General features: G+C 41.4%; 2 protein-coding genes across 51 annotated transcripts in view; both read left to right on the plus strand.

Annotated features, from left to right (window-relative positions):
* LOC18440105 (FAD/NAD(P)-binding oxidoreductase family protein) overlaps positions 1-22,348 on the plus strand; it is a 95,462-nt gene that overhangs the window by 11,461 nt on the left and 61,653 nt on the right. For all 50 annotated transcript variants that reach the window (XR_016058147.1, XR_016058144.1, XR_016058148.1 and 47 more), the window contains one exon: positions 15,568-15,693. Coding sequence is in view for 5 of the 50 variants with exons in the window: in XM_020670884.2 (XP_020526543.1) it covers positions 15,568-15,693 (126 nt within the window). In the remaining 45 variants the exon portion in view is untranslated. The remainder of the gene's footprint in view (positions 1-15,567; positions 15,694-22,348) is intronic.
* LOC148781677 (uncharacterized) lies at positions 1,987-3,620 on the plus strand. The gene has a single exon (XM_088868906.1). The coding sequence runs from the start codon at positions 2,297-2,299 to the stop codon at positions 3,407-3,409; it is 1,113 nt and encodes a 370-aa protein (XP_088725032.1). The 5' UTR covers positions 1,987-2,296; the 3' UTR covers positions 3,410-3,620.

Genomic DNA, 22,348 nt, shown 5'->3' on the forward strand with positions numbered 1-22,348 from the left:
AAACAAAGCAACAGCCACGTGACAGTGATAGGTCTTCATCATGTCTTGTTCCAATTGATAAAGGTAGGCTGCTTTCATATCCTTTCTATGATGAACCCACTGTTCTTTTTCTCTTGGTTTATGCCTACCTTAGGTTCGACATTTTTTAGCAGCCAAGTAATGATGCAATTGTCTATTCTAAGCCATCTTCATGATCCCAAAGTTCCATTCCCCATGATGTAAGTAAATGGACAATAGAGAATGATTTCTGGGATACAATTTAACTAAAATTAGTGGATTTACGTGCGTTGCATGTAGATATGAAAAATAACTAAATTTTTGAAGACCAAAATGATTTTAGGTGGAAGATGATGTTGTTTACATGATGCACTCATGAAATAATCGGAAACTCTTAAACATATAAAGGGTGAGGGGAATTAAAACTTAAACAACAAAACCAGGAAAAATTAGGTTTTTATTATAAAGAATTCAAAAATTGATCATACGATAATTTTAAAGCATGAAAATTTGATGGTAAAGTTCAGTTAAAAAATCTCTTTTGGTAACAGCCAAGTGAGTTATGAATGAAACTTGAAGGCATTAAAATTTCAAGAAAACCAGTTATCTATTCTATTATTGTAATTAGAAGGGAGATCCTAAAATATTGGTAAAAGAAAATAGAATTAACATAATTTTTACCAATTTTTCAATGTACGTAATTAAGAACTAAAAAGTAAGACATAAAACACTTTTAAAGCATAAAATTTTGAATTAAAATTATAAATTTTTAAAAGTTTTAAAAATAAATAAAGTCGGTTTACTTTTTGTAGTCAGAACAACACATTTATTTTAAAATGTTTGGAAATTTGTAATTAAAAATTAAATCCTAGTCATGTATGTTTTAGAGCAAAAAATTACTCTCTGAATAGGCCAAATCGACAATCCAGTCAAAAAATTAAAAAATAAAAAATAAAAAAGGGGGTAGTTATCCATATGAAATATGCTTATTTGATGATTTATTGTTCAAATAATCCAAAAGATATGTCAAACATGGGTAATTAGGTATTATTTTAGAGAGAATACGACTGATTCTTGATTATGGGAGGGAATCAGCTTAGTGACTTAATCTGATCTGGATTGGCAATTTCTAAAACCATATTTTTTAGTCGCATATGTGACTATTAAACATTTGCGTATACATTGTTAGAATTAAACATTATTTTAGTATGATAAAATATGCATGACAATCTTATAAAATATTATCGATTGTTATGTATATGTACACATGACTATTGTATTGCATATATAATATTTCTACTACATATATAATAAATCTACTACATATATAATGAAGGTTGTGGTTTGTATAAGGTTGCAACTTTAACCAATTAAATTAAGGCCTACCTCCAAATTTTATCATAAATATATTTTTGGTGTAAAAAGTTTTTGGGATGGCTTCGAATTTAGATAAAATCTTAAACTCCAAAAATGGTTTTGGATCGAGTAGATCTATAAACACTTGAAAATCTTGAAAATGGACATTCTAGATAATTTGTCGCAAAATACGATATCAAAATCTTTTTTAACTTTCATAGTAAGATGATCAGTTAGAGGGTTTTCCAACATCAGAACAATATTGTATGATGGATTATTGAGGTTCACCTTAATTATACATTTTAAGGTTTCAATCTTATATAAGCCTTTTCTTATAATAAAATATTACTGGTATGATATATTATATGGCACTATATTACTAGAATATAATAGTGTAACATCATTACTATAGCATTGTAATTTAGTACATGGTATGTCTCCTCCGCGCTCTCTACCCCCCTTCTCTCGCCCTCCTCCCCCTCCTCTCCCAGATGTTGGAATGATATCTACAACCTCTACCCCAAACCCTTTTTGCCCTCTCCACCTCTCCTTCCTCCTTCCCGATCCTTGCTCTACCTCTCATCTCCCCTCCCGTATCTCTTTTAACCCCAGCCGATTTCTGCCCCCCTCAACTCCTCCCTGCCACTGCAACGACAATGGAAACCTCCACCTGCACTTGCCGCAAGGTTTCCCTTCCTCCCCTTCTGCATGTCCATCCCTCCCGATGAGACTAAGAAGTCTAAACCCAAGTTCCTTACGGCCCTTATCGATTCGTTCCAGCTTGAGCGCCATAACATTAGAGGGATTGAAAGAGCTGCTCAAAAACATTGGGGGGAACCAAACATTACTTGCAGTCGCCTTGCAAAAGGCCAAATACTATTCTCCTTTCCCTTTTCGGATTTTGCCCAAATCGCTCTGAAGAACTCTAATACCTTCACTTTCCATGGAGCCCACTGTCTCCTTAGGGCCTGGTCATCCACAGAGGGGTCAATTAGGAATCAAAGGGTGTGGATGTCTTTCAGCCACATCCCTTCTTAACCTCAAAAACTTGCAGATTGAAGTTGACGACCTTTATTTTCCTATCCCAACTTCTTGGTCTCAGGCCTCTTCTCCTTCCCCTCACTTCCTCCACCAAGTTGCCCCAACAAAAGTTCAGGATGCTGAGTCTGCTTCTTGGACCTTGGTATCCATGAAGGCACAGCTGAGAAGAAGACGTCGAAGGCCTCCAGACCTGTTTACCACCGGTGCCCGCCACAATGACCTCCAGCCCCTTCCGCCTTCGGCTCAGTCGTTTCAGTTGTCGCCTCTTTCTCACCCGCCGAGTGGTGACCCGAACCCTGCTGGCCCGTCCACTGTTGCCTCTCCTCTTTCTCGCCAACCCGGAAAGGAGGCCCGGAGCAAACTTCTTCCTCTTTCCCTTCCTCCTGGCCCACTTTCGGACCCATGCCCTTCTTTCTCGAAACCTCTCTCCCCCTCTCTTGTCCCGTCAACTCCTGTCCACCTGCCGTCTCCCTCTCCTTCCCAAGTCCACGTGTCGCCAGCGGCCTCTACCTACCCACCGACGCTGCCTGTCCTCACTTGCACAGAGCCGACTTCTTCTGACCACTTGTCCCCCACGCTTCTTTCTGTTCCTCCTCGGTTGTCTCTCGCCCACCTGTTGCCGACCTCGCCTCCCTCGATCATCGCTCCTTGCCACCTGTCACCAGAGCTGTCTTCGCCACCCGCCCCCTCTGGCGAAATGTCTCCTCCCTCCGCTTTCCCTCCCCTCGATCCTCTACTCAACCCTCATCTGTCTCTTGGCATGTTCAACAAGGAACCCGAAGACTCCTGCCTCCTATCCTTTTTCTTGAGTCAGGAAATAAGGGCTCATCATCTCCCCTGCCTTCTTGTTCTCCTACTTCCCTGGTCTTGCCCCACCTTTTCCCTCTGCTCTCCATCTCCTACCTTCCTTTTGGCCTCTCTGACATCCTTGCCGACTCTCTCAGCCTTGAGCAGCCCGCTGGCATTCCTCACCTTCTCTCTATTGACAAAAACCGCCTCCCCCAAGGCATCGTGACCACCCAGACTTGGGACTTTGCCCCCTGGATACTGACTACATTTCGTCAATGTTACCCTGTACCTTTCCTACACCTCTCATCTGGTTCGCTTTACCAGGGTTAATTCCCTCCATTTCACTTGGCCCTCTTCCCACCCCGCACTTCTCGCTACCCTCTCCTCTGTTTAGACCTTCCACTATCTCACCTATCTACCCTCTTCCCTTTCGTTCCTCCCCCCCCCCCCCCCTCCCCCTCTTTCAGCTCTCAGCAAACCCCCTAGCCTACAGCTGGCCCTCTGCATCCCCTTCCCTATACCAGGAGCCCCCCCTGGACCTGGATCTGTCGTCTGTTGCCCAACCACCTCCCTACTCTTCGTCCAGTCCGGGACCTCTTTCTTCTACCCTAACCCCTGTGTCTGAGCCTCTCCCTACACCCCCCTCTCTCGCCGAGCCTATGCCTCCACCTGAGCCCCTCCCTCCCTTACCCCCTGATCTTTACCCCCCCTTCAACCATGAAGGTTCTCCAGATGTTGATCTTCCGGAAGACCTTTGACAACCTTCAAATCCCCCCCCCCCCCGCACCTGCCCTTTGCCCAGGGGAGGGGGAGGTAGAAGGAGCAAAGGATTGTACGATCGACGATAAGATGAAGGAAATGTATAGAATCATGGGCTTCCAACACGACGGACCAGAAGGACCGATGCACAAGTTTCTTATCGCTGATGCGCATAGCAGGATCAAGGCGAGTCCCAAAGCACAAAGAGAACTCCTCAGCCTTTTTTCTACTCCCTCTTTTCAGGACAAGCCTCTTTGGGATCTCCATTCTATTACATTCACTTCTTGCCCCAGGAGGTCTTCCAGGTTGGCCTCCTTCCCCCTTTCCTTCTCTATTCCATGAAGCTTATCAATGGAATATTAGGGGATTGGGTCAATAGTCCAAAAAGAGTGTTGTCAAAGACCTTTCTCTCAAACACTCTCCCACCGTCCTAGCCCTTGTTCAAACCAAACTGCCAGAGCCCTCCGTGCAGCTCATTCGCCAAATTTGGGGCAAGAAGCCTACTTAGTGGGTAGCCCTACCGGCGAATGGAGCTTCTGGGGGTATCTGGGTTGTCTGGAATTTGTTGGAACACACCCTCGTCTCCTCTCATTTGGGTGACTACTCTGTGACCATTCTCCTTTCGTGCATCTCTGATGCTTCCCCGTGGAAATTCACGGCTGTCTATGGGCCCAACTCTTCCTCGCTTAGACACAGATTTGGTTTGAACTGGACCATATCGCATCTCTCCCACAACCTTCGTGGGTTTTGGGGGGAGACTTCAATATTACAAGACGGTCCTATGAGCGGAACTCTTCTACCTCCATAACCTAGGGCATGAGGGATTTCACAGATTTCATCTCCTGAAATGAACTCATCGATCCCCCTCTTAAAGGCAGTCGTTTTACTTGGTCCAACCATTCTCCAACTCCCTCCCTCTCAAAACTGGACCGTTTTCTCTTTTCTACTAATTGGGAGGAATCTTTTTCGGGTTCTCTCGCCTTGGCTTTACGAAAACCTACCTCTAACCATTGCCCCATTCACCAATGCAGTTCACAGAGGGCCTAAACCCTTCAGGTTCGAACTAGCTTGGCTTGAAGAGGCATCCCTTCTAACTTTGTACCCACGTGGTGGGCCTCTTTCTCACCTCAGGTTAGGGGTAGAGCAGGTTACAAACTTCAAACTAAAATTCAGTCTCTCAAAGCCTCCTTCAAAACCTGGCGTAAATCCTTGCCTAGCAACTTTTCCCAAACCAGATCTCTACTTCTTGACACTATCCAACACTTGGACAAAATAGAAGAAACCAGGGCTTTGGACACCTCGGAACTTAACCTCAGAACCCAAACCAAACTTGACTACCTGTCCACCCTGAAAAAAGAAGAGATCTACTGGTTTCAGAGCTCTAGGATAAAGTGGTTAAAAGTGGGAGACCTAAACACCAGTTTCTTCCACCGAATAGCCAATTGTCCCAGAAGGGAAAACACCATCTCGTTGTTCAAAGTTAACAACTATTTGACTCAACTAGCAGAAATTGAGTAGGCCATTCTTGAGTTCTTTCAAACCCTTTTCATTGCCCCTACTGGTCCTAGGCCGAGAATGGCTGACCTAGACTTCTTGCTCCTCTTAGAAGATTTAGCTGCCTCGATAGAGCAACCCTTCTCTGAGACTGAAATCTTACAAGCCATCAAAGCCCTTGCTATAGATAAAGCCCCTGGCCCAGATGGCTTCCTGATTGCACCCTTCAAAACTTTCTGGAGCACTTTTCGTTCTGACTTCTTGGATTTCTTCGAGGAGTTTTTCCATAGGGGAATCATCCATAAAGCCATTAATGCCGCCTTCATCGCCTTGGTTTCTAAGGTCGAAGGGGCTGAGGAAATCAAGGACTTTAGACCTATTAACCTCCTGAACTCAACCTACAAAATTTTGGCTAAGGTCCTTGCCTCTAGACTTTAACTTGTCCTCCACACATTGATCTCGTCATCCCAATCTGCTTTCATTCCAGATAGACTAATTCTGGATGGGGTCCTAGTGGCCAATGAGTGTTTCCATTCAAGACATATAGCCAAGAAACCAGGCTTAATCTTTAAAATATAGATTGGGAGAAAGCCTATGACCACGTTGACTGGTCCATCTTGGAACAAGCCATGGTGAGAATGGGGTTTAGGGAACGTTGGAGCAGTTGGATGAGAGGTTGTTACTCTTACCCACATCTTTCCATTCTCATCAATGGGTCACCTAAAGGTTACTTCCCAGCACATAGGGGACTCCGTCAGGGGGATCCTCTCTCCCCCTTCCTCTTTGCCATTGCTGTGGAAGTTTTCTCCAGATCCCTTTCCCGCCTTTACCTATCTGGCTTTCTCTCTGGCTTCAAAACTAATAATCAGGGCCCAACGGTGTCACATCTGCAATACGCAGATGACACCCTGGTCTTCCTTGATGCCTCCAGGACGGAAATCGACACGCTCAAACTCTTTCTTCTGTGCTTTTAGAAAGCCACAGGGTTCAAAGTGAATATGAAGAAATCCAAAATGATGGGGGTTGCCATGTCATGCTGAGGTCGATACCCTCATCCCAGATTGGGAATGTAAAGTGGAAGACCTCCCTTCCACTAACCTGAGCCTTCCCCTGGGTTTGGGGAAACCTATAAAGAGACTTTGGTCTCTGACTCTGGACAAAGTAGAGAGACGCTTTGCCACTTGGAAAGGCAGATACCTTTCTCCAGCAGGAAGAGCAACTTTGATCAAAGCTACTTTGCCAAACTCCCCTGTATTTATATCACTTTTCCAGATGCCGGCACAAGTGGCAGCACATAGAGCAACTTATGTGGAACCTCCTTTGGTCGGGCCAGGCTGAGAAGACCAAATTCCACCTTGTAGCTTGGGATACTGTCTGTCTACCTTGAAAGCAAGGGGGCTTAGGTATCCGGTCACTTAGAAACAAAATATTGCCTTCCTTAGCAAATGGTGGTGGCGCTTAGCCTCTCAACCGGATTCTCTTTGGGCACAGGTGTTATGCTCCAAGTACAAAATACTGGACGGAACGTGGGTACCAGAAAGGATACAAAAACATAAGGCGTTAGGGGTGTGGTTGTCTCTAGCCTCTTCACTGCCACAGTTTAGAAGGCACATAAGATTTCGTGCCAGAGAAGGACTTAGGGTCAAGTTTTGGACCGATCTTTGGCTTGGCACATCTCCTTTGTGCAAGGCCTTCTCAACCCTCTTCTCTCTCACCTTCTCTCTCACCTCCAACATTAACTCTACTATTGCTGAGGAGATGCCTCTCTCGGGTGGACGGAGATTATGGTGCCCCTCTTTTCGTAGAAATCTCTCAGATGGCGAAAGTGCTCTGTTCCAACAACTTTTGTGTGCGCTCTCCTCGCACTTCCTCCCTCTTTCAGGGAGTGATACTATTGTCTAGAGCCTCTCCCCCCCCCCTTAGGCACCTTTACTGTAACTTCTTCTACAAAAGTCTAACCCAACCCCCAACCTTTCCTCTCAACCCTACCTCCATCTTGTCTAAAGTCTGGTCCACCATTGCCCCCCCAAAGATTCAGTTCTTTAATTGGTTTGCCTGCTCTCAAAGAGCCCTCACTGTTGATCAACTACAAAAAAGTGGCCTTTCCATCCCCAACAGATGTTCCCTATGCATGTGCGAGGAGGAACCCAGCCCCCACCTTTTCATTCATTGTGAATTTCCCCTCAACTCTGGTCTCAACTGCTCCTACTTTTTGGTTTCCAATGGGTTACTCCACCCACGGTTAAGGCTCTGATTTCTTTCAACTTCGAACAGTGGCCCTTGGCTGGAAAATCCTTATGGAAGGCAACAATGGCTGCTACCATTTGGACTTTATGGCTAGAAAGGAACAACAGAATTTTCAATGGGGTTCAACTACAACCACCAGCTCTCTTCCAGTAGGTTATCTCACTGGCCACTTTCTGGGCGTTAAATCACAAGACTTTCATGGGTATTTCTAGAAATACCTTCCTCTCTCATTGGGATAAATGTCCTCACCACAGACCCTCTAAACCCATAAGAGCTAGCAATTGGCAACCATCATCAGAGGGTAGCATCAAGCTCAATTTTGATGGCTGCTCTCTCTGTAATCCCATCCCTTCAGGCGCAGGGGGTGTTTTCAGAGATTGCCAACGAAATGTCCTCTTCACTTTCTCTGCATTCTTTGGGAACTATGACTCCCAATATGCAGAAGCTATGACTTTACTTTTGGGCATGAGACACCTCAATCCTTCCTAGGGCACTTTTCTGATTGTGGAAGGAGACTCCCTGAACACCATTTCTTGGGCAAGAGGCCTTTTCCGATCCACCTTGGCAATTGTCACCTATTTTTTATGAAATTACCCATATCTGCAGGGGTACGAGTGTCTTATGGAGGCACATCTGGAGGACGTCCAACGTTCTCGCAGATCTTTTGGCGAAGGAGGGAGCAAGCGGCGAAATCGACAACCAGGCCAGGTCCAACTCCTTTTTTGTTGAGGACCTTAGCTGCACTACTTAGCTCTCATCTTACGAGCAAGTGACAGCTCCGTTCCTATTTTTGTAAATCTAACTGTATCTGTTGTAATTTTGGGCGTTCTTATAAGCCTATCTGACCATGGATGACTAAATGTATTTTTTACTGAATGTCACCCTACGAGGGTGCTTTCAGATGCACACCTCTTGTAAAATTTTTCTATCTTAGTAATACAACGTTAACAGTTCTAAAAAAAAAAAAAAACAAAACTATAATATTATATTATGAAATCTTACAATTTATTTTATATAAATAATAATCTAATAGTAATATTACATTATTACACATGTTAGACAGTTAAATATTTTTACCTTTGTGACTGTTGTTAGATATTATTGTTATAGATTTTAAATACAATTTAATATTTTAATAAGAATATATTGATATTTCTAGTATTTATAATAGTGAGATACCTAGATATAAATATTTGATAACTAGAAATAGTACATTTTGTGGCTTGGGAACTTGTGTGTACCTCAAAGCATCAAGGTGGACTGAGTATCCGCAGCCTTAAGACTCATAAACTTGGTTCTGCTAGGGCAGTGGTGTTGGCATGATACCCCCAATGCGGCGGCTCTTTGGAGCATTGTTCTTAGGGATAAATATGCTACAAAATCCTTTTCTTGGTTCCCCCATAGAAGAGTCACCTCTAGGTCCTCGGGCTTCTATTGAGGCATCTCGCCTCTTTCTTTCCAATAATAGGTGTAAGGTCAACGATGGTAATAGGGTTTCTTTTTGGCCTGACCGTTGGGTTGGGGATTGTCCCCTTAAGGGCTGATGGCATCTAACTTTTTCCAACCCAAACTTGCCAGCATCTTGTGTGACCTAAGCTTTTGACCAACCTGTATTGGGGAACACAACCGTTTGTAGACCCCTAAAGGATACTAAAACTAGGGACGCTTTTGATCTTCATGACCTTCTTTTGAATTTCTACACAAACACCACTACAGTGGACTTCCCATTCATGAACCTTCACTGTTGCCCTCTATAAGGCCTTTACAACCTCTTTTGCTAATGGCCCCATTGTAAACCCTCTTTGGATTGCTCCCTTGCCTCCTAGAGTTCAGGCATTTGGATGGTTGGATGATTTACCATTCGAAACTGAAATCTAACCGTAGATCAACTCCAAAAGAGAGGATTTCCATTGGCAAACACTGTCATCGGCTTGGTTCAAACCTCCCTATCCCGAAGTGGGACCTTTTCCTCTAGAGAGTTACCATTTTGGCCACTTTATGGCATATTTGGAAGGAGAGAAATTCTAAGACATTCAAAAGTATACATAGGCAGATGTCCTTTGTCGTGGATCAGAACTATCTTCTAGGCTTTCAACTGTAAGCTTCTCAGGCACTTTGGGAGGTCGACTTCATAACCAACTGGGAGGACATTCTCAACTATAGGCTCATCAAGTAGTCCCAGTCCTCCTTATGGTTGTCCCCCACATGTGACTACATTGAACTCAACTTCGATGGCTTCTCCCTGGGTAACCCCGGACCTGTGGCTTTGGGGGGGGTATCTTCAGAGAGGTGGATGTTAATATTCTTTTCACTTTTGGTGGCCCCCTTGGTTATGGTGATTCTTCTTGGGCCAAGGCTTAGGCACTTCTGTAAGGACTCTCCAGTTTTGACACGTCTTACGGCCAAAACCATGTTGTGAAGGGAGACTAAAAAAATGTTATCTTGTGGGCTCAAATGACAATATTCATCCACGACAACTTTTGCATATTTTTAACAGGATATTCTACATTTTTGGGTATCTTTGAGTTGGCTTTCGTCATATCTAGATGGAGGGCAATATGGCAGGAGATGGTCTAGCTAGGGAGGCCGCTGTTATTAGTGTTATCCCACCACTCAGTGAGAATTTTTTGGCATTTCTTTCTTTCTCGCTCCCTCTCCTTTACCTTGCTATCTCTTCTTCTTTCTCTCTTTCTCTCTTTCTCTCTCTTCCTCCCTCCACCCTCCTATGAAAGCTTTTCAATGTTTTTCAGTATAATCTCTCTATCTCTCCTCCACTCTTCCTCCTTGCCTCACATTTGTTGTCTCCTCTTCCTATAATCTCTTTCTCTCTCCTCTTGCTTTCGCTTTCTACTTCTGACTATGCTTCTCCACTTCTCCCCTTCTTTCTCACTTCTTCATCTCTCCCTATCTTTTATTGGTTATGGACCCATTTTTTGTTGTTTTTGGGAGAGCTGCACCTGGTATGTGGGATGCCACCCAGGGTTTGCTGAGCACCTGGCCCGTGGGTGGCTACACACCTGATTTTTTTATCTCCTCAGGTGCCAAGCGCTCGACATGTGGGTGGCCGAACCGTTTTTTTTGGGTTCTTTTTCTTGCCTTTTCATTGTTTTGTGCAGGTCACCCATTGCGTGGGCTGCCTCAAACTCATGCCTCGTGAGAATTTTGGACACTTCACACACACACACACACACACACACACACATAGATATATATATGTATGTATATATATAGTAATATATTATATGATATAAATTCTAAATTTATAACTTGAAATATTTGAAACATTTAGCATAGCCATGTACTGACCAAGTTTTATACGTATAATCTCCAAGGTTGGAAAATACTTGATGTTTAGTGGTGTCTAAATCTCCATAAATTTTTAGTTGTTTTATTGAAAGCCTCCTAAAATGTCTCAATCTCCATAAAATTTCTCTATCCATATCTCTTCCCCTTTTATTTTTTAGTAAAGTTAACTTATTGTATTGCTAAGAGAAATTAGATTACAGATGTGTGGTACTCTGAGAGAGCCCTCTATGCGATGCTCTCGGTAAATAATAGGTCATCAGACCTTATACAAAAAATGGGCTTATATAGCTGCACGATTACAAAGGATTAACAGTAGGGTCACAAAAAATTGGGCTTATATAGCTGCGTGGTTACAAAGGATTTACAGTAGGTTCACCAAAAATTGGGCTTATAAAATTACCCAATTACAATGAGATGTTCTACGTTGTGTACCCTCTGTGGTCCACAGTAAAAAAGGAGATGGGCCGCGCATGGTCTTCTTCTTGGGTCCTAGCCCTGTCTTTCGCCAGAAGATCGGCAAACTCGTTGGACATCCTCCAGATATGCTTCCATTGGACGACCATATCCCTGCAAATGTAAGAAATTTCATCAAAAATCGAAGCTAGGTACCATGGAGGTGGTGTCGTTCTGGTTGCCCAGGAGATAATATTGTGTGCATCTCCGTCCACTAACAAGTGTGGCCCTCAAGAATGGTTGAAGCTTTTCAGACCTAACAACAGAGCCATGGCTTCTGCGTATTGAGAATCTTTATGGCCTAAATGCTCATAATAGGTGAAGAGAATATTGCGATGATGGTCTCTAAAGACACCTTCGACTCCTGCAGGGCCGGGGTTCCTCAGAGAGCAACCATCGAAATTGAGCTTGATGGTGCCCTCTGGAGGTGGAAGCCAGTTGTTTGGTCTTTGCACCTTTCGTGGTTGGTGGTAGAGTATATTTTCCCATTGGCTGAGAAAGGTGTTCGCTCCCCTTGGGAATCTATTTACTTCTTTTTTATTCAAAAACCTCCAAAATCTCTGAATCTCAATAAAAATCTATATCCATATCTCTTCCCCATGGGAGTCCATTTACCTTATATAGTTCCCTAAACACTATCTATTAGAAGGTCAGCTGCCATACGTTCTCTTCTAGCAATATGTTCCCTTTTTATTCTTGCGACACATGTCCGCTCCTTAACTGTGGCTTAATAATGTAGTATAGATACTGAATTGGTCTCACTCCTAAATTAGGTTCCCTTTTGACACGTCCAAAAAAAGGCATGGATCTTGAGAGAAAACTGGTATTCACATGAGCACCATATGGGCATAAAAGATACATAAAGATTGGCGATTATCTCCTTTTTTCTTTCAGAAACCTCATATGAACTCTATCCGAGCCCAAGTTTTCACAAATGGCTTTCCTCGTAAGGGCAGCATGCCAATTCTCCAAAGTGCATCTTGAAGGAAGGCACTAAAAGGTTTTTACATGTTTACTTGTTCCCTGATGGAAATTTGAAATCTAATAATCCCAAATTTTTAGTCAAACCTTGTTGTATTTATGCCAATAAATGGTTTCACCTCTCTTTGAGATGTTTTACACATGAATCTTGCATGAGTTTGAATTTTCCTGCCTAAAATTATAATTGAGTATTTGACTATTCAGATTGGACCGTTATTAACGTCAGTGGGCTTGTCTCTTCCTTTGATTAGAAGCCCTAAGGTTTTAGGATTTGATGGCTTCATCACGTCAACCATGTAAATTGGTGGCTGCACATGCAGTACTCCACATTTTTAAATACGTAGATGCATGGAACTACGTTGATATTTTAGTTATCCATTCTCTCAAATTGCATAGAATTAACCATATTGGGTTTCATTGGGTAGGTTGCAAAAATCTAGCTTGGCTTTGATAACTTGTCAAATTTACAAAACTAAGCATCATCATAATCATCATTATCATCATAGCCTTTTCCCAATTAATTGGGGTCGGCTACACGAATTCTGGTCTGTCATTTTGCTCCATTATGGTCCATACCCTCAATGAGGTCATGAGTCCTTGTATCTTTTCTTACTACTTCCAATCATGTCCTTTTGTTCCTATCTCTTGCCCTTTTTGAGCCTTCTACTTGAACTAACTCGTACCTTCTAATAGATTCTGTATTGGGTCTGTGCCACAAATGGCCAGCCCACCTAAGTCTACTCTCTCTCATCATATCGCCTATTGGTGCGACACCTAAATTTTTGCGAATGGATTCATTTTGAATTCTATTCCTTCTTGTCTTGCCACTCATCCATCTCAATATCCTCATCTTTGTTACACTCATTTTATGGGTCTATTGTTTTTTGAGTGCCCAATATTCCGCCCCATTGAGGCTTGTTTCCACCTTTGAGCATAATTTTTTCCTCTACAACACTCCTCCACAAGTTCGCTTCAAACTCATATTTCGGGTGGCCAACTCAATGGCTGACTGTCTGGCAAAAGTAGGAGCTTCACGGGGCACAGGTACAGTGATTTCCCCTTGAATCTATTATGTTCTTCTCTCCCTTCTTTTTGCTCTCTATCTTCCTCTTCTACCTTCGCCATTTTCCCTGCTCTAGTCTCGATTCCTACCTTTCTTGTCCATTTTTCAAACTTTTTCTCTTGTTTAGCTGTCTTTTCGCATTCCCCCTCTCCCCCCTTCTTCTTCTCACTTTTTCTCTTTTCTTGATTTTGTTGCTGTGGAGCCTCTCTATTACTTCTCACCCCTTCTCTTCTCTTGCTTTCTCTATCTCTTTCTACTTTCTTTCCCCTCATCTCAGTCTCTCTGTATTCTCAACTTCATAAACTCCTATCTCTCTTCTTTTTCTCCTTCATCTGTCTGTGTACTGCATGCTCTTTCCTCATCCATCTGTCACTCTGATGAAACGCTAAATTGATGTTGCTGATGACTGCTGCCCTCAAATCTATACGACCCCCCTCTTCCCTTCGCATCTTTCTTGGCGTTCATCTCTGCTGTGCTGATCTGATGTTGCTAAGGATCGATGTCTCTCAAGATCAGGTGACAACGCACATAAAACTCACAGCTTATAGACCCAATTGCCAACAACTATTCGCTCAACAATATACGGACTCTCCTTCCACTTTACCCACCATCAGCCCACAGCTCTCTGGTCTAGTTCCAAGCAAGTCAACAAACACCCCCCCCCCCCCCCGCCAGCTCACCTTTGGGTCTACTTTTGGTTTTTACGTTTTCTACATACCTTGTAGAAGACTTTATCTTAAGTTTACTACTCCCTTTCCCTTCTTTTGCCCTCCCCTCCCTAGTCTGAATCTTCTTTGTCAACCATTTTGGCATCATTTGTTTTTCCTATATTTTTTTGTAGTCTGAGCACCCAACTTGTGGGATGTCGTCCGTAGATTAATCCTTTTGTAATTCCTTTACCATTTATACAAACTTAACAATTCTAAAAACTACCATTCTTCCCCATGGAGCAAAGCTGGTCTCACAACTTATAGAACTTACCCTTCAGCTTCATTGGTATGCGCTTCATTGTTATGCGGCGATCACATAAAATTCTGGTTGCACATCTTCATTTTGCCCACCCAGCTCTAATTCTGTGTGCGACATCTTCCTCAATCTCTCCATTTTTCTAGATTATCGACCCAAGATATTGAAATGCGGTCTTTTTGGTATTTCCTAGCTGTCAATTTTTACTTCCTTGTCTCTACGTCTATTATTACTAAACTTGCATTCCATAGCTGTTTTAGTTCGACGAAGTTTAAAACCTTTAGATTCTACAGCATCCTTCCAAAGTTCTAACTTTGTGTTGCAGGTCTCATCAATCAAAACTATGTCATTTGTGAACAACATGCACCTGAAATACCTATATTTTTAGTTTTATGTGACAGATTAAATCCCCTAGTGTCATGGGTAAAAATGACTGGAGTACTCCATGTGTGTAGTGTAGTGAACATGCCAAAACTATTCCTGATAGAACGCGTTCGTACAAGTGTACAATAACCGCAAAAAAAAAAGGAAAATCTTTCAGTTAGTAGGTGGTGGTTTTTTATCGACATTCGTGTGTAACTATTTATTTAAGTACTAACTCATAACTTGCCTTATTGTGAGAGAGAATTTTCCATACATGCTGTCAACTTGGCAAATGGGATGTCCACATGTTGCTTAGAGAGGATCCATGCATGTCACCATATGCTAATGACTTTCTAGGACTACTTTTGCCCTATTCTGCTTAAGGCTTTGGAGTAATTTGGACATTTCAATACTTTGAATGAGTATAGGTCTATCATGATGTAAACAGATCTTGTTGCGTACTCAGATAATGCCATTTTTGCTTCATTAAAATTCAGGTATATTTTTTCGTCAATTTGGTCCTATGGTTGTGACTGCAGAGTATTTATAGTATGATGAATATGATGCTTCTCTACCAACTTCTGTGGAATGTCTGTCCTAAGTTTTCCTAAGTTTGGAGATAAGTGCAGCTTCAAGTTGCTTCTCTTGATAATGACGTATATTTAGGACAAAATTATGTATTTCTAATGTTTTACTTATATCCTGTGTATCTTTTGGTTTGGCATTTTCATTCCACAGTTTGCTTGTTGTAGGTGTCCGAGCAATTATTGGTGGTTGTTGGAGGTGGTGCAGCTGGAATTTTTGCCGCAATTAGAGCAAAGGGTGTAGCCCCTTATTTGCGTGTACTGGTTTTTGAGAAAGGAAAGTTTCTATCAAAGGTCGGTCTATAAATATTGCACTCCTGGACATGAATTTGATATGATCATCTATGTGTCTTGGGAACTTGAGCACATAGAGTTGTAGAGTACTATCTGAATGTTGTTTCCATGCTTTATGACTATTTTACTTGAGTCTGCTTATCGTGAAAGAAAGGATTCTAGTACATGCATCTACTTACTGTGAAGATAACTTGAGTTTGATACGATCTTCTATGGGTCCTGGGAACTTCAGCAGACAGAGTTGTAGGATGTTCTGTGAATATTGTTGCCATTGTTTATTACTATTGTACTTCAGCCTAATTATTGTTAGAGTAAGTATTCTAGTACATGAATCCCCTTATTGTGAAGGAAATGAATTTGGTACCTTGTCCGGCATATATTAATGCATTTGTCAGAAGTATCAGAGAACGGATGCTTACACTATCATTGATTCGTTAAGGGTTCAAGCTCACTTCTGAGAGAGAGAGAGAGAGAGAGAGAGAGAGAGAGAGAGAGAGAGAGAGAGAGATCATTGATCCCTTAGTGGTTCAACATCAGATATATATGTTGCATGTATGTATATTTATATACATTTCTTTATGGGTTATACTAAGGTGCTCACACTATAGAGCATTTTAGAATTGTTCTCAACAAATTTTGTACTCTTATATAGTCTTCTTTTGTACATGGAGCATCTGTTTAGTAAGGGTATTTTTTATCATTAGGGTGTGACATCACCTACATGGAGCACAATGTCATACACCATGTGGATGATGTCATACCCGTCCTAATGACCACAAATATCCTTATTAAAAAAATGTTGTATTATAAAAGAAGGGTATATAAGTGTCCAAAATTTGTTGAGTACAATTATAAAATGCTCTATAGTGTGAGTACCCTACATAACCTTCTATTTATTATATAATATATGTATTTATGTATATTTATAGGAGATCGATGGTGTCTGCTGGCTCGCATACAAGGGCCTTGTACTTCAGACGGTTGACATTACAAATGGGGGTATCGATGCTGGAGATAAGTTCTAAAAGTTTCTTTCCCTCTCCCATACCTCTCTCTCTCACTGCTTCCCTATCTTCGCTCCTTTTCCTCCACCATTCTTCCCTGCCCCATCTACCCCCTCCCTTCTCTCTCTCTCTCTCTCATTTTTCTCTGACTCGCACAGTAAACTCGCCACCCTCTTTCATTCTCACTTCACCCATAGCAAAACCCTGCCCCAGCCCCTCTCTCCCATTCTCTCTCTCCTCTCTCTCTCTCTCTACCACAAAACCAGAGCATCACCTGAGAAGTCTGTACCAGCTCCCTTTATTTCCGATTCTCTCCTCTCTCTCTAACGCAACCAAAACATAGCAACATCAGCTGAGAAGTGTGCCCCTGCCCCCTTTTCTCCAACTCTCTCTCTCTTTAACACAAAACCAGAGCCACATCAGTTGAGATGTGCATACTAGCTTCCTTTGCCCATAACACAAAATCATATCAACATCAGTTTGAGAAGTGCGCCCCAGCCCCCCCTCTCTCTCTAATACAACTAAAACCATAGCAACATCAACCTCTGAAGCACTGAAATTGTGTATTTCTAGAGAGAGAAAATGGAGAAGGTTTTGAGAGATTTGGAGGAAGCTCTTCCATCCTGGCTTGCAACTTTCATGGCTGTCTTCTCAGAGGTTTCACAGGCCTTCATTGATATAACTAGAGAATTTAGGAGCGGTGTCTTGATTTGATTTGTAAGGTTCCTTGTGTAGAGGAGGGAGTGAGGCGGGCTTCTATTTAGAGGATCCTCGTTTGAGAGAGAGAGAGAGAGAGTTGGGCTTCTGCTTAGCAGACCTCTTCTCAGAGAGAGAGAGAGAGAGTTGAGCTTTCGCTTAGCAGACCTCTTTATAGAAAGAGAGGGGGGGAGAGAGAGAGAGTTGTGCTTGGGTCCTCTGTCTAGAGAGAGAAGAAAATACCCCCAAAATTTTTCGAGGGTATTTTGATCAATTTATTTCATGTAAAATATTTTTTGATATTTTTCCAAAATTCACCTATTTTTGATGTACACACGCTTCAAATTTCAAGTGATTTGGATTTGTATAAAAAAAATTAAAATTAAAACACTACCAGACATCCGTGATCGTTAGATCGGCCTAGATTCAATCTGGGCCGTTGGGCTCATTTTTTCCCGTGAGCTAGTGGGTTTACCCTTGCATTTTCCTATATATATATATAGGAAAACTTTAAAAAACGGCTATAGGCGAAATTGAATAGTGCTTTGCTTTGCTACATGGCGGTTTTGCCTTAAAAACCGTCATGAATCTACGCAAGCTGTGGCGGTTGCCCGGTTTACCACAACAGACATAGTAGGTATGTTGCGGTCCATGTTGTTCGAAAAAAAATCTGACGGCACCCAGCCTAAGGGCAAAAACACCGTTCATTTTCGCCCATAGGTGTTGCGTAGTGGCTTCCATATATATATATAGAAAAACCTAAAGAACGCTGATAGGCGAAATGCTACAGTGTTACGCCACTACCACGGACTTGCTATGTTTGTGGTGGTTTTTCGAACGGACCCACAACGGACGGCGTTCTGCTTGAATTTTTTACCACCATCACCATGGACATGCTAGGTCCGTGTCGGTCAAAAATGCACGCCGTTCGATATTTTCAGATGGTAATGAGCCTATGAGCGAAAATATTTTTCATTTTCACCCATAGGCGTTGCGTAGTCTCTAATATATATATATATATATATATATATATGAGTAATGATTCTATAGGACCCTCCCCCACCCATGTGTGTAGGACCCCAAAGGATCACAATTAAAGTTGGCATGAATCTCTAGAAAAGTTATCACATGGGTGTGGGATTTGAATTTTCTATAGATCCGTGCCAAATTTAATAGTGATCCTTTGGGGTCCTACACATATGGGTGGGGGAGGGTCCTATAGGATCATTGCTCTCTCTGTCTGTCTCTCTCTCTCTCTCTCTCTCTATATATATATATATATATATATATATAGGGATGAGCTTAGCCCACTAGTTCATACGAGAGATATGCACCCAACAACTGGGATTGACCGTCATGTAATGGACGTGCAAGATTTGCTAACTTTTGAAATTGTTTTAAGCCTCCCTCCCCATACATTAAATGCTTCCCATGCATTTAATGCCATGACATTCTTTCTCCTCATGTTACCCTCCTCTCTCTCTCGCCCCTCACGATTACCCGTAACCTCTCTCTCTCTCTCTTGCCAAAAAAGTTCAAAACCTCTCTCTCTCTACATTTTCGTAAATACAAGCTCTCCTTTTCTCTCGCTAACTCAACCTCTTTCTCTCTCTCCATTACAGTAAACGCAAGCTCACCCTTTGTCTATCTCTCTATCTTAGAACACCTCTCTCTATCCATCACAATACCCAAAACCATTCACGTCTCTCTAACTCAGAACCTCTCTTCTCTCCATTACCGAAAACCATTAATGTCCACCAAAACCAGAGCACCACAACACACAAACACTCCCTTTCTCTCTCTCTAATTCAAAATTTCTCTCTCCATTACCGTAAATGCAAGCTCTCCCTTTCTTTCTCTATCTCAGAACCTCTTTCTCTCTCTCCATTATAGTAAACACAAGCTCTCCCGTTCTCTCTCTCTCTAACTCTGAACCCCTCTCTCTCTCCATTACAGTAAATACTCAAAACTATTCATGTCTCTCTCTCTCCATTAGTAGAGAAACCCCCCCTTCTTTCCATTGTTTCTCTCTCTCCATTATCGCAACACCACCCTCAAACCAGAACACCCCTTTCTTGCTCCATTGCAAAATGAGAAGATATTAGGGTTTGCAGCTTGCAGAGCAAGAGAAAAGCACGCTAATTGCCAGAGTTGAGCTGTATCTCTCCCTCTCGATCGCTATTTTCGTTGTGCCCTTTTTCTCTCTCCATTTTTCCCCAAACCAGGTACTCTCACTCTCTCCATTTCCAAGTTTTATTTTTGTAATTTGTTTTTGTGAAAAATTCCAAAATGCTCTGTAATTATTATTTTTACAGTAAAGATTAAGGAAAAATATTGATCATACTGTATTAGTTCCTGTGGTAGGTGTTTCTTTCTACTTGTTGTGTTTAATCTTTATCGGGTGAGTTGGGTATTTCGGGGCATTTATAGTGGGTGTTTTGGGGACTTTATTTGGTATGAAATCCAGTTTTTTGGGGCATCATTTGGTGTATTTTTAAGGCTTCTTGTTGCAATATTCTCTGTTATTTGGGTGATTTTGTTGGTTAGTGTTTTCGGCTTTATTTTGCACGAATTTTCTCTCTCTCTCTCTCTCTCTCTCTGTCTCCCTTTGTTCTTGTGCTTCAAGTACATTGAAGGGGACAAACTGAAGGTTAGGTTTAAAATTTTGTGCAATTTGGTTCCTTGTGTGATCAAGTGATTAATTTTTCATTTATTAGCAAAATTGAATTTAAATAATTCAAAATAATATACAGGGTTATGGGTTTTATATTACTTTCGGTGGTGTGTTAGTTGCTTGATTTATTTTATCCCGGTGATTGAAGAAACTAAAATGTGTTCATTTATAATGGCTTTGTGAGTTGAGAGCTGATTCTTACAATGGTTTATTAATGTATTCATCTACGTTTTCTTCTTGTTATTTTCTTCGGTTATTGAAAAAAAATTGAAACAAATAAAAGAGGATATCAATAAATTTTCGGTATTTACTAATGTCACTGAAATGATTGTTAGTGTTTTTTACTCAAAAAAGATTTGCGTACTAGAAATAGGTAGCATTTACAATATAGCAAAAATAATCCAATGTTGAACATCCAACCCCAACCTATTCCCTCCATTGATTTGTTGAAATGGTTGTGATGAAGTTCTTCATATTTCCGTTGTGACTTCTTTATAGAATGGATCTCGACAACCAATTCCCTCTATTGATTTGTAAATGCAAACCAGGATGTGGTCGGATGTACGTGTTTATATCAAAGATACCAGATAGCTACAATAGGCATTTCTATAAATGCTTTGACTGGAAGGTATGTGACATTCATTCATTGACATAATGTAGAAGTATATTGGTGTTCAATTGTAAGCATATACTTAACATACTTTTATGTTATCGTGTTAACCACTAGAATGATACTGGATGCGGCTACCTAGCATGGTGTGATGAGATCCTATGTCAAGATAGGAGGCCTGTTGTTTGAAAGTCCGTGTCTCAGAGGTCAGATGCTTGTTTTGCTGATGGAGTAGCTGCAACTGTATCTGAAAAAGAGAAGTACAAAGCTGTTGCTATGGTCCTTGAGAAAGCAGTCGTTGTAAAAGTTACTCTCATAAGTATAGTTGTTTTATTTATGATGTTGATGTCTGTCTATTACAGTAAATACAAGCTCTCCCTTTCTCATATGTACCCATTCCTTTTATAAGAAAAAGGAAGGCAAACATCAACATCATAAAAGTAGATGTTGATCGACTCTCCTTTTATGATGTTTACTGTACTGGACATATATCAACATCATAAATAAACAACTACATATATGATAGTAACTTTTACAACGACTGCTTTCTCAGGGGCCATAGCAACAACTTTGCGCTTCTCTTTTTTAGACAGAGCTGCGTCTACTAAATCAGCAAATCAAGCATCTGGCCTTTGAGACACGAACTTTCTTACCACAGGCTTCCTATCTTGAGCTAGGATCTCATCACACCATGCTAGGTAGCCCATTTAGTGTCATTCTAGTGGTTAACACGATAAGATAATAGTGTGCTAGGTATATGCTTACAAATGAACACCAATATGCTTTTAGATTTTGTTAATGAGTGAATATCACATACCTTCCGGTCAAAACATTTATAGAAAGGCCTATTGTAGTTATCTGGTGTCTTAGATATAAACACACGCATCCGACTACTTCCTGGTTTGCGTTTACAAATCAATGGAGGGAATTGGTTGTCAAGATCTATTCTATAAAGAGGTCACAATGGAAATATGAAGAACTTCATCGCAACTGTTTCAACAAATCAATCGAGGGAATAGGATGGGTTGGATGTTCAACATTGGATTATTTTTTCCTTTGCAATAGATGCTACATATTTCTAGTATGAAAATCTTTTTTGAGTAAGAAACCCTAACAATCATTTCTGTGACATCAGTAAATACTGAAAATTTATTGATATCCTCTTATATTTGTTTCAAATGTTTTTCAAAAGCCAAAGGAAATAACAAGTAAAAAAGGTAGATGAATACATTAATAAACCATTGTAAGAATCAACTCTCAATTCACAAAGCCATTATAAATGAACACATTGTACTTTCTTCAATCACCGGGATAAAAATAAATAAATCAACTAACACGCCACTAAAAGTCATATAAAACCCATAACTTGTATATTGTTTTGAATTCTTTAAATTCAATTTTGCTAATAACTGAAAAATTAATCACTTGATCACACGAGGAACCAAACTGCACAAAATTTTCAACCTAACCTTAAGTTCTCCCCTTCCATGTACTTGCAAAACAAGCACACGGGGAGACTGAGAGAGAGAGAGAGAGAGAGAGAGAGAGAGAGAGAGAGAGAGAGAGAGAGAGGATATTCGTATAAAATAAAGCCAAAAACTCTGGCCAACAAAATCCCCCAAATACCAGAGAATATCGCAACAAAAACCCCTAAAAAATACACCAAATGAT

The sequence above is a fragment of the Amborella trichopoda genome, chromosome 6 (assembly GCF_054954075.1).
Source record: "Amborella trichopoda isolate Santa Cruz 75 chromosome 6, AtrichopodaSantaCruz75HAP2 v2.0, whole genome shotgun sequence".
Lineage (NCBI taxonomy): Eukaryota > Viridiplantae > Streptophyta > Magnoliopsida > Amborellales > Amborellaceae > Amborella > Amborella trichopoda.